Below are 11765 nucleotides of genomic sequence, written 5' to 3' on the forward strand. Positions count from 1 at the left end.
CACTTCGCTCGCAAAATGCAGGACTGCTTGTGGTTCCTAGAATTAGTAAAAGTACGGTTGGAGGTAGAGCGTTTAGCCACCAAGCCCCTGTCTTATGGAATAAACTCCCAGCTCATGTAAGAGAGGCCGACTCAGTTTCTACATTCAAAGCTAGACTGAAAACATTCCTCTTTGGACAGGCTTATTGTCAGACTAGCTAGTATTCAGAGATTATTTAACTTAATGTTAGTTTGTTTAAATTAAACTTAATAATAACTATTTCTTTTAAAAGGCTGCTAGAAGTTGAAGCTGGGGTAACTATGGTGCACTGGGGTTCTGTCCTCTTTCCTTTTTTACTTCTACCCTTCCTCTCCTCTATTCTTGATCATAATTTATCATTTAGTTCTCCATGCCTCTGTTTGGTGCAGTGCGATTCATGTATTGTCCCTCTTTTCCTCTCCCCTCCTGGGGAGTGGGAGTGCTTCCAGACTCCAGTTGGCTCATCCGTGCTCCAGTTCCTGACCGTTTACCTCGCCTTTGCTCCTGCTCCTACACCTGGCTGTGGTTCCTGTCTCCGGCTCGACTCGCGCCTTTGACTGTCCCCACAACCACGGCTGGATGAAGCTCGTCTGCTGGACTTTTATATATGTAGTTGTAGATTTAGATAAGTTAATTCTTCTCTAAGATTTCTGGTAAATCGCCTGTCCGTCCTGGGGGAGGATCCCTCCTTCATGTGGGCACCCCTGAGGTTTCTTCGTTTTTTCCGGAATCCGGTTTTTTTGGGAGTTTTTCCTTACCGCGAAGGGGGGTCTAAGGGCAGGGATGCCAGTATAGCTTAGTCAGTTTGTTAGTTCATTTTAGTATTTTTCTATTGAACTCTTTGTATTCGTGATCCTTTTGATTTCATGTTTTACTTCGAAGCCCATCGAGACGACTGTTGTTGTGATTTTGGGCTATACAAATAAAATTGAATTGAATTGAATTGAATTAAGATAAAAATAGATTTTGTGTAAAAACTGTGGCTTCAATGGAAACTTTCACAAACTTACAACAGAAACAGGTTCGTCCCCCGAGGAGCTGGAAATGTTCTAAAAGTGAATGCCACTCCAATAAAACTGCTTCCTGTTTCATGTTTCCAGAATGCCCCTTGCTTGGAAACAGTTGCAGCAAATTTCTTGAAGTTTATAAAATCAAAGAAGTCAGGAACACTTGCTGGCTGGAGAACCTTCCAACACAAACAAGGGAACATTTTCTACCAGTTTGTTCATTTCAAAACTAAATGTGTTTTTAACTTAGACTTCTCAACAACATAAAAGTTGGTTTCTAATAAAGTTTCAGAGATCTGAAGAAAAAAAAGTTCTTCCAGAAGACTTGGGGTGCAGTCACACCGGCAGGCTTGATTTAAAGTTAAAGTTAGGCTACGTTCACACTGCAGGGCTTAATGCTCTATTCCGAAAAAAAATTTGATTTTTTTGCAAGCCGTTCACAATTCCAAATAAATGCAAACTTTTGTGATCTCCTGAGTGAACATGAAATGACCTAGAAGTGACCCACATGCGCAGAAGAGTACTCAACGGTGAACGACGTCACTCGTTGTTTGCGGAAGTAGCTAACATTAACAATGGATGTCAACAACGCTGGGCTCATCCCCCAAAATGCGGTCCAGCTCTTCGTAAAATGGACAGGTGATACGTTGGCGGCCACTTTGTTTGCTCCGGTCTTTAACCTCCTTGTATTTGGCTCGGAGGCTTTTTATATTTTGCTGGCATTGGAGCCAGGATTTTTTCAAAAACTTCCCGGTTGCGGTAAGAGCCCTCGAGTTTGGCCTGAATAGAGCTGTCACCCCAAATATGATTCAAATGGGTGACCTGGCTTCCCTTCCACTGACTGGTCTCAGCAGCATCGTCCGCCATGGTTGATGTTTATGTTCTCGTTCCCGCCTACTTCAACGAAGATTTATGACGTTTGTAGCGTATCAATGACGTACGGGTCGTGGCTTGGCCGTTCAGACGGAGGTCGCATTTCAAAAGATCAGATACGCATCGGATTCAGGACCACATACCCAAGGGGCCTGGATCACATTTAAAAAGATCGGATCTGTGGCGTTCAGACTGTCATGAAAAGATCAGATACAGGTCACATAGAGGCAAAAAAATGGAATTGGGTCGTTTCAGCCTGCAGTGAGAATGTAGCCTTAAAGTCCCATTAGCTGTCAAACACCTAGGTGTGTGAAATTTGTTCTCTGCATTTGACCCACCCTGGAGGAGCGGTGAGGTGCAGACACATTGAACTGGTGTCGCTGGCTATAATGGGAACCATTTGGTGGTTTAACCCCCCAACCCAACCCCCTAATGTTTAGTGTCAAACAGGGAGGCATTGGGTCCCATTTTTAGAGTCTTTGGTATGACTCGGCCTGGATTTGAACTCACGACCATCCAGTCTCGGGGCAGACACTCTACCACAAGCCCACTGAGCTGGTTTACGCCAGGGTCCATGTACTCAATAGTCAACTTTGTTTGGCAGGCATAAAAGCTCAGCTGAACTCTGGTACGTACTGAAAAGTGGTCGACCTGAGATGGTCTCAGTTCATTTGAGGACAAACCGAAGAGCAAATGTGGCGCCCAGACGGTTGATGATGAAGGCGCCAAACAAGTGAGGTTAAAAAAAAAAAAAAAAAAGTGTCCAAAAAAGCAGGACTCATGAAAAAAAAATATTCTTGTGGGTTTTTTCTCTGTATTGGTCAGGCAATAAACGCCCCCAAGTGAGGAGATATGAAACATTCAGTCTTTTATCTAGGCTTACAATACAGTTAAGACGATCACAAAACATCCAAAATGTCAATCAAGGAATTGATTTGGGACTACAGCAGGACAATAATCCAATGACTCAGCAGGTAAACTGCATAGATCAAGCGGGTCAAACGTTTCCCTCCTAAATATCATTGAAATGTCTAAAACAGTGGCATATCAGAAAAACTCCAATGAAGCTGAATTTAAATGATCCTGCAAGTTCCAGTGAGCCAAAATTCCTCCACTGTCGTCCTGAGTGCTGAGTAAGCCCAAGAGAGACACAGCAGTGACTCAACTTTTCCAAACTGAAGCTAAATATCACCCAAAAAAAATTACAAATCAATGTACAGGGAAATGTCAATCAACTCTGAGATATCAGCTCAGAACTCATGAAATTACAGACAAACAGAACTTACATGTATCCTCTGAATCTGTTCAGGTCGTTGTTGGGCTTTTCACATTCTATGACACTGTTGTACTTTAATGGGTCAAAGTCGCAGTCCTGTGCACAGACAAATGCAAAGAGTCATTACTTTCCTAACAATGAAATTGCTACAAAAAAACAGATTTGCAGTTTACAACCAACCCTAATATATGAATGGAAAATCAGCAAAATGAAAAAAAAAAAAACTTTTAAAGCAGTGATTTCCAGCTCCATTGATGGGATTGCAGTTTGGGTATTTCTTTAGAAAACAAGTTAACATAAAGGCTAATCTAAATAGGTTCAGAATTTGTCTGGTTTAAATTTAAGACAAACCATAATTTGTTTTCCAATAAGATTGAGCCCAATTTAGTACTACCAGGTAAAAAGGCAAAAAACAGTCTTTGGTTTTGTCAGCTCAGCAGCTGATTGTGTTTTCATCCCAATTGGATCCAAAGCACCAGGCAGGTGTGATAATGCGAGGTGGAAGTTGTCCACAGAGAATCCATCTCACCAGGTCAAAGAAGCTGCGGACCACCTGCCTCTGTTTGAGGTTGGTCTCTCCATCCAGTGTGGCGGTTTCGATGTGGCAGAGGCGGTCTGGGTCGCTGGAGCTCAGCAGCAGGACGTCAGCAGGGAGGATCTCATTACATCTCAGCCTGATGAAGTCTCCCACCCGCACTTCCTTCCAGTACTTCTCCACGTATCCTTTCTCTGCTCTGTTAAAGTAACCGGAGGTGAAAAATGACTACTTTCAAATGTTATGGACAAAGAGTGTTGGTAAGACATCGGCAACATCCAAGAAAAGACACTTAATGTATAATTTCCCTCCTCGCTTTCTCAAATGCAACAGAGTTTCATTTCTAAATATACATTTAAATTAGGTCTACAAAATAAATCGCAAACTTATCGTTATCGCGATATCAAGCTGTGCAAAACATACGCATTTACAGGTATATGCCATTTAGGGGTAGTGACGATAATCGCATCGCCGCGGTGATGAGGCTCCCCACTGCATCATCGCAAGTCGTTTTTTTTGGAGAAAAAAATTTTGTTGAAACTTCTGCATATGGTGTGTGATTAGAACTATAATAAACACATTAAACACATTCATCTTTACTGATAATTTACTTTTCCTGCTAGTCCTGTGTTCAGACTTCAAGGGTTTCTGGGGGAAACCTTTTGTTACTGTTCTCCTTCACTCCCCCTAGCGCTGCATGAGGCTACCTCTTCTTACACACGGTTTCAGAAGCACACATCCTCATTCTACAACAAGGGTTTTCCTCTCGCAAGGAAATACGACAAATTTACTGCGTTCTAATTATTCATTTCCATTGTATTCATTTCTATTACAAGCTGCGTGCGTTCTTGAGTGTGCAACACGGCCGCCCGCCAGAGAATTTTGTGTTGGGTGGGTGGGTGTGTGTGTGTGTGGGGGGGTTATCACTGTTCTACTTCACTCTGTCACACCAAACATGAACGCGCACTGTTAGATTTCCATGAATATCACTACATGTTTTGTTTGGGAACTATTTTGTGCAGCGCAAAATTAGGTGTCTGTATAAATAGAGGCGGAGCCTCCTGCCCCGTGTACTTACAGGGTGTCAGGCTTCATGGCTACCAGGAAGGTGACAAGGTGTCTGCAGTCTGTTTATTACTGGGCAATATATAATATCCTGAGAAGATGTCTGTACCAGACAGGACAGGTGAAGCCTCGCATGCAGCTCGAGAGCGGTCCACTGCAGAAGAATCAACACACACCCTAACATATTGTAATTGTATTCATTTGCGACGCGGCCGCCGGGGTTGTTTGGCGGTTAACCGCGACACCACGCCCCCTGCTGGTTCATCACCGCGGTGTACAAAAATTCCAAGTTATTTTGACACTTGCCCTTAATTGTTCTTCTGAAGGAACAATTAAAATGATAATTGAAAAAAGAAAATGTTTTACCCGAATAAAAGGTTTTCTCTGGTAAAAAAAAAGAGATTTTCCCAGTTCCTGGAAAGCAGCATGGCACAACGAGGAGGACATTTATTAAGTGCAACAGGAAGCAGCTTGGGGGGGGGGGGGGGGGGGGAAACAAAGATCCCTCTGTGCTTAAATAAGCTCTGCATTTTGAGATTTTTCTTTTGTTAAGGTTCATAAACTCAGAGGTTCAACAAATGAGCCATCCACCAAGAATGCTGGGAAATGCTGAGACAACTGTAGGTCATAAAACCTGTTCGATGCTGAATCAGGAGCTGCTCCAGCTTAATGTTAGATTTCAACTAAAGTCAGCTAATGTGGTTAAGTACGGTACTTTAAATATTTGCTATATCTGTTTCAAGAATAGTTATAATTTATGAACAACTGCCAGGGACGGACAAAGAGATTACGCTGCATTCACACCGGCAGCAATTCATGCAGCAGGGGTGGGCAGTTTTAATGCCAAGTCAATGTACAGACATGATCTGAGGTCCTGCGGCGTGCTTGGTGATCTGGAAGCAGCACGTTTTGGGCAGCACAGAGAAAATTGGTCAGCGAATAATAAAACTTGAATAAGTGAACTATCCCGACAAGGACTGGACTTCCATTAGTCATTCTCTCGTTACTTTGCCCCTGCCTTGTAATTCCTGGCCAATGAGTGAAGAGATCTTTAGTCATGTGGTTTTGTTTACAAGCTGAAGGGGGAAAATTCCCCTTGGTAAATTCAGAATACAGACCAAATGCAAGGTTCAGGACTCGATCCGGACCAAATCAAGTAGACTTGTTCCGTACCAACAGACCTTTCCAGTCTGAATACAACCTTAGATTTTGTGCAAAATCACAACAGCTCTCCATTAAAGCTAACCGTTTCTCTGGACTGCCAGTGACAAGTGGCTGATGTGTTCTGTTTGAAATTAGAACCACTTCATTGTTCTATGAAAGCACAGCAAAGCCTCAAGCACACAAGAGTTTAAAAACATCTAGTATGTTGAGTTAACAATTGTGGATTTCTGTGAAACAAACCAACATGGAAAGCCAGAGTGTGGTGAAGCCAACCACAATTCCCTTTTCTCAGAGTAAACTGTCTGTAACACTATTCTCTGCAGATGAAGTGGAGACGTTCGGTAAAGCGGACCATGGTGCCATCATGTCCTCATAAACAATTCTGCTGCTTTAGTTTAGGCGTTTTTTTGGGGGGAGGGAAAACTAATCACTGGATTTTCTTTTTTTTTTCAAATCAAATATAAAGTTACAAAACTTTAGCTGTCACAACATCTGTGCACAGAATGTTTAAAAACGAGAGAAAAATGACATTTTATGTAATTAGATTTATAAAATCTCTTATTTTTTTTGCAATTTGTGAAACTTGTGTTATTAAAGCATGCCTGCAGAACCACTGAGTCTGTAGCATTGACTGTACGCAAGACTTGGACCGAGTGAGTGTGACATCACCCACAGAAAAAGACTGACTTCCGGCTCACACCCCATTAAGTCAATTCGGTCACCATTTTTTCGCGATACAAATGCTGCCATGTTTGAGCCAGATGACGTCAGTAAGCAGCCATAGGTCCAAATCGTACTTAGTAAACATTTCTATGGTAACCGCTATCGCTAATCGGGAATGGACTTGTTCCACTGAAAGCAGCCTCGGGAGAATCTGCCAACCGAATGTTTCGATCGGTTGGCGTGTGGGCCACTGGGCACCACGTGCCTTTTAAGGGCAAAAGATTGGTCAGTTTATAACTTCAATAACTAACAATAAAGACAAAAAAATCAAGAACATATTTAAAAAAAAAGATAACAGAACAAGAATGATTATTTAGCCAAAAATAATGACTGAGTAATAGCTGTTTATTTCTCAAGTCTACTGGATTTGGGATTCTTCGCTCCGCCAGGCATTTCCTTTTTGGGACACGGGGGGGGGGGGGGGGGGGGGGGGTTACTCTGTTAAGTTCTCATTGGTCAATGGTCTGTACTTTGTTAGGTTGGCATTGTGGGGAGCTGTAAGCTAGCGGGAGAGAGTGGGGATCATGGAAAATAAGCAGAGGCTTACTTCCGCGCCAACTTCAGTGCAAACTCAAAAGACGAATTTTTAACGAAATACTGCCTCTCTGCAGAAACTACGTACTAGAAAACGACAGATTAATTGGTTTTGGTTTAAAACGGATTAATCAATTAAAAAACAAACAAACCTGGGAACACTTTTGAAATGGTTCAAATAAAGGAGGATGGGAGTGGGACTTTAATGGTCAGATTTACTCAAATTTAGGTTCAAGCCACTTAATCAACAAAGAAGCACACTTGTAAACTCAGTCAAAAGTAATCAAAACCAGTCTAGGCTAAAAGAAGTGTAGATCTTTGGTACAAAAATGCCACAGCTGACAAAAATGTAATAATGTCCAAACCTGACACAAAAACTTGGGTCAAGACTTGGCAAAAACTGCGGAGCCAGTAAACACTGAGCCTTTTGATGCCTGTGAATTATGCTCTGTATGAGGAGACAGTGCTGCTTTTCATGAGTAAAGTACAGTCCCTGCACAAGAAGACAGGTCACCAGGTTGGATATCCACAGCTGATTGTTAACCAAACTTCATTTACCAACCTAGAAGAAGAAAAAAACGCTTTTGTTTTGTTTGGTGCTTAAAGCTGGACGGTGAAAAAGGTGAAAGCTCCAGAAGATTCAAAGAAAAGGTAGTCAAAGGGCAGCCTGCATGATGCCAATAAAAATAAAGTTTGTTTGTTGTTGTTTTCCCGCATCAGCTGATGTGAGAGTCAGTGTGCATCAGAACAACAGCCTGCAGGATTCAGGACTGTCCCAGCTGCTCTGAGGGTTCGACCCGCCCTGCTGGCTGCCAGCTCCACCTGAGGCCCAGCTTACCTGCTGTAGACCAGGCAGTCCATGTGGTTGATCTCCATATCCGACCTGTGCCTCCTGTAGTCCTCCCAAATGTCTTTGATGGCGGTGACCGACAGGATAAACAGCACGGGGGCCAGCGCGAGCTCCGGCAGGAAAGTGTTGACGACCGGAACGAAGTTCAGCAGAGCGATGAAAACAAAGTAGACGTTAGCAAGCCGGTGGAACTGCTCGAAGAGGTTCTTTGGCAGGAATGACAGCACGGTGTACTTGGTCGTCTTGATTCGGTTGTTTGCATAGCGTCGGCTTGGGTTTTCCTCCCCTTTGGCGAAGTCGTGGAGTGTGTTTGCGTGGACGGTCCTGGTTTTGGTCTCCTTCGCTTTGCTCTTTCTTTGACTTTTGGCTTTCGAGACGTCTTCAGCCATCCCGGCGTCTTCGTTCTCCCGCGCCATAGCCTGACCCTCCTTTAAACTTTTTTTCCACCTTGTTTTTTTTCTCTCTAACACACACACAAAACAACACGCTGCCTATGTTATCATTCTTTTATCGTGTGAACCATTCGGTCTTCGGTTGCTTCTTTTGGTCACACAAACGCCCAGTTTTCACCCATGTCGATTATCTTTACCCGAGAGGCAGAGAAAAACTTTTTCGTGTTTCGCTTCTTTTTTTTTCTTTTCCCCCCTCGACCGCTGGAAAGGATGCTGAGGTCGTGGCAAGGGAAGACTTGGAGTTTCCACAGAAAAATCCACGATTTACAAACGCCATGGATGGGGTACAGCTGTTGTCCGCGTGCGGGAAGGATTCTTAAAGAGCTGCGCAGACTCATAACTGTGTCTGTCCGTCAGCCAATCAGGAGTCGCGCTTCCCTGGAAATCTGACCCAGCGGCCCCTCCTATGGCCAACCTGCCTTTTTCTTTTTTTTTTTTCTTTTTTGAGTGCCACGCTGTGTTGTTGAGTTTACACTGGCCCACAGGAGGCAGTACTTTTAATGTAAAAATGTAGAAACCTATCCTAAAGCGACAAGAACATGTCATGTTTAACACGCTAGACTAACTAGCAAGCAAGGAAGTGAACAAAAATGGTAAGGATGGTAATTTCTAAACATGTTTTTTTCTAAGTAAAAATACTACTTTAGTCAAAGATGCTGGGGAAACTGGCTAATTACACATTAAAGGACCTATATCATGCTATTCTTAAGCCTATCAGAGTAAACTATATCCATATGTGTAATAATGGCCGCCGAGGTGTCTATCATCAAAAATTAAAGGACGACGCAGAAGCCTGAAAAGTCTGGAAGACAGTTGCCTTTGCTAAGTCGGCAAATATTCTTACAAAATATGAGTTATATTTGCAAGCTCAGTTTCCTACCCGGACGTAAGATGACTCGACCTAACCTAGAGTCGGCCTCAGCAGGTGTCTGTGTTTCGCCCACGACAACGAACAACAACTTTTGCAAAGATCACAGCTAGCTCAGCAGAGGAAGTGGGAGTGTGTGTTAGCCTGGGGGCGGTGCTAGCAGCACAGACTCTTCCTGGAAGGGGCTGTTCCCCACTTTGTGATGTCACAAAGTGAGAATCCACTCGTTTTCGTGGATTGGGAGGTGCTGGTGCTCAGAGGGCAGGGTTTTATAGGAATGCTCAGAGATAAGTGAATGGATCAAAATACCGCTTTGAGGGTGTTTTTCCGAGAGGAACTAACATTACAATACACTTAAAAGCTCAAAGAAAAAAAAAATCTAACTACCATGTATTAGTAGGTTTAACTTTATAGGCTTCATGTGTCTAAAAGTTACTTAATGTTTTGCTTAGGTTGAACACTGACATTCAAACATAAAACAATTTAAGTACAATTCATAATAGATCACAGACGTAAGGGTGTTTCAATTTTTTTGTCATTATAACAAAAAAATAGTTTTTTCTCATTTTTTTGTTGCTTACAATTCTTGAAACTGAAAAAAGCTCAGTTTTAAGTTATATCGGCACTGATCTGGTTGTGCTAGCATTAAAATCTGTCAGAGAAAGAACAAACAAACGTTTTTGATTGGTACAGACAAGCAAATGAGGCTAAGCTGAGGTAAGGTACCAGCACTCTAGGTGGGGAACATTTTGTATCAGGTCAGCCTGGTTACATATTTTATTTGTCTTGAAAGTGATGACTATATAGTGATGGGTACTGTTTGGGTTTTATCTGGTGCCAGTGCTAATCAGTTTTAAAAGGTGCTATCTAAAGGTACTTTTTCTTGTTTTTAACAGTGATTGAATAACGATAAAAAAGCAAGGTGTGACTTTTTTATGCCTAGAGTTTCTGTGTTAACCTTTTAGTGTGCGTGCCAGGTAGAGATTGTCTCTAGGAGGTGGGGTTTCAAAGCATTCTAAAGTTTCATTTGAGTGAACAGTTAAGATTAATTGACTATATAACTGAGAATGGGTGGAAAAAACTTGTGATCAGGAGCAACGGAGGCAACGGAGGGGAAGTTGCCTCCCAGCAAAAATTTAGCCAGATTAAAGGCCCGTACACACCGGGACGAATATTCGCCAGGCGTTATTCGCCAGCGTTTTTCGCCACGTTTTTTGTGTTCACACCCAGGCGATTTTCGCTGACGATGAGCCGAGCGAACATGCAATTTCCTTCCCTGACATTAGATGGCGCTTAATGTAAACAGAAATACTCCTGTACACAAGGTGGCGCTGCGCAACTTTACGATTCTTAAAGTCGCTTTTCACTCAGAAGAAGAGAGCAAGTATTTACGCGCTTGTCAGAATCATACAAAGAAAACATAAATATTTCAAGCATCAGTAGCTCCAACTGGTACTTGGTAAGGGGATATTTAAGAATGTCGTCATTATTTCTTCGCGGCAGTGTAGACGCTACTTGGCGTCTAACTTCTTCGCTGGTATGTGTGCTCAGCAAGGCAGTTTTGTGTTTGAGCGCCCCCAAGTTGTGTTTTACTGTAACTTCAGAAGCTCCAGGCACGTGTGCAAAAGCGCCATTCTCATTGGTCGAATAGATTTCGACGCGACGCTTCGAAAAAAAAAAACGAACCCGAGGCGTTTTTTTTTTTCGACGCTTTGGCGCGTGGCGTTTTTTCGCCTCGGTGTGCACACTCTCATTGGTGCCCTTTGTTTAGTCACGAGGCGTTAAACGTCGGCGAAAATCACCGGCGAAATTCGTCCCGGTGTGAACAGGCCTTAAAGATTAGATCCAATTTATCCAGCATTCAGTTTTTTCCCAAATGTTAATGTGTTTTGTTTTGTGCCGCACAACTAGAACGAAAACCAAGAATTTGCAAATGTGCTTTAAATTAACCTTATTTAAACAGCAAATTTCACAGCAATCAGCTATGTGCACTGTGTTCCAGTTTCTTTTAATGTGCAGATATTTCATCCATTTTTTTCATCAATCTGAATAAAAAGCACACACAGCTGAAAATAGTGTCACATATGCAAAAATGTAAGGCGTCTAGTAAAATGCATAAAGAAAATAGAACAGATTTTGAACAAGTTAACATGGAGCTAAAACATAGATTTGTAAGTCTCATGTAAAGATAACGCGCATGCAAAATCCAAACAATTTTGACCCCTGACTTCACTTTTAATCATATAAAAATATTTGTCAGTGATTCTTTTTCTATTCGGAGTGATACTGAATCAATTGGAGTCCTGGATCTAATGGTATATTGGGATGTAGCGACATACGGCATGAAAAGGTTAAAAATAAACCCAAGTTGCTTTAAATTCTGATGATAGAATTTGGATC

The 11765-nt window shown here is 42.4% G+C and overlaps 1 protein-coding gene across 1 annotated transcript in view; it reads right to left on the reverse strand.

Moving 5' to 3' along the window:
- The window catches only part of atp10a (ATPase phospholipid transporting 10A (putative)), a 54097-nt gene extending 45270 nt beyond the window's left edge, over positions 1-8827 (reverse strand). The window contains exons 1-3 of the mRNA XM_004068298.4: positions 8034-8827; positions 3704-3908; positions 3185-3270 (exon numbers count right to left, since the gene is read on the reverse strand). Coding sequence (XP_004068346.1) covers positions 3185-3270; positions 3704-3908; positions 8034-8461 — 719 coding nt within the window. The 5' untranslated portion in view covers positions 8462-8827. The remainder of the gene's footprint in view (positions 1-3184; positions 3271-3703; positions 3909-8033) is intronic.
- Positions 8828-11765: the final 2938 nt, after the last annotated feature.

Source organism: Oryzias latipes, chromosome 4 (assembly GCF_002234675.1).
Source record: "Oryzias latipes chromosome 4, ASM223467v1".
Lineage (NCBI taxonomy): Eukaryota > Metazoa > Chordata > Actinopteri > Beloniformes > Adrianichthyidae > Oryzias > Oryzias latipes.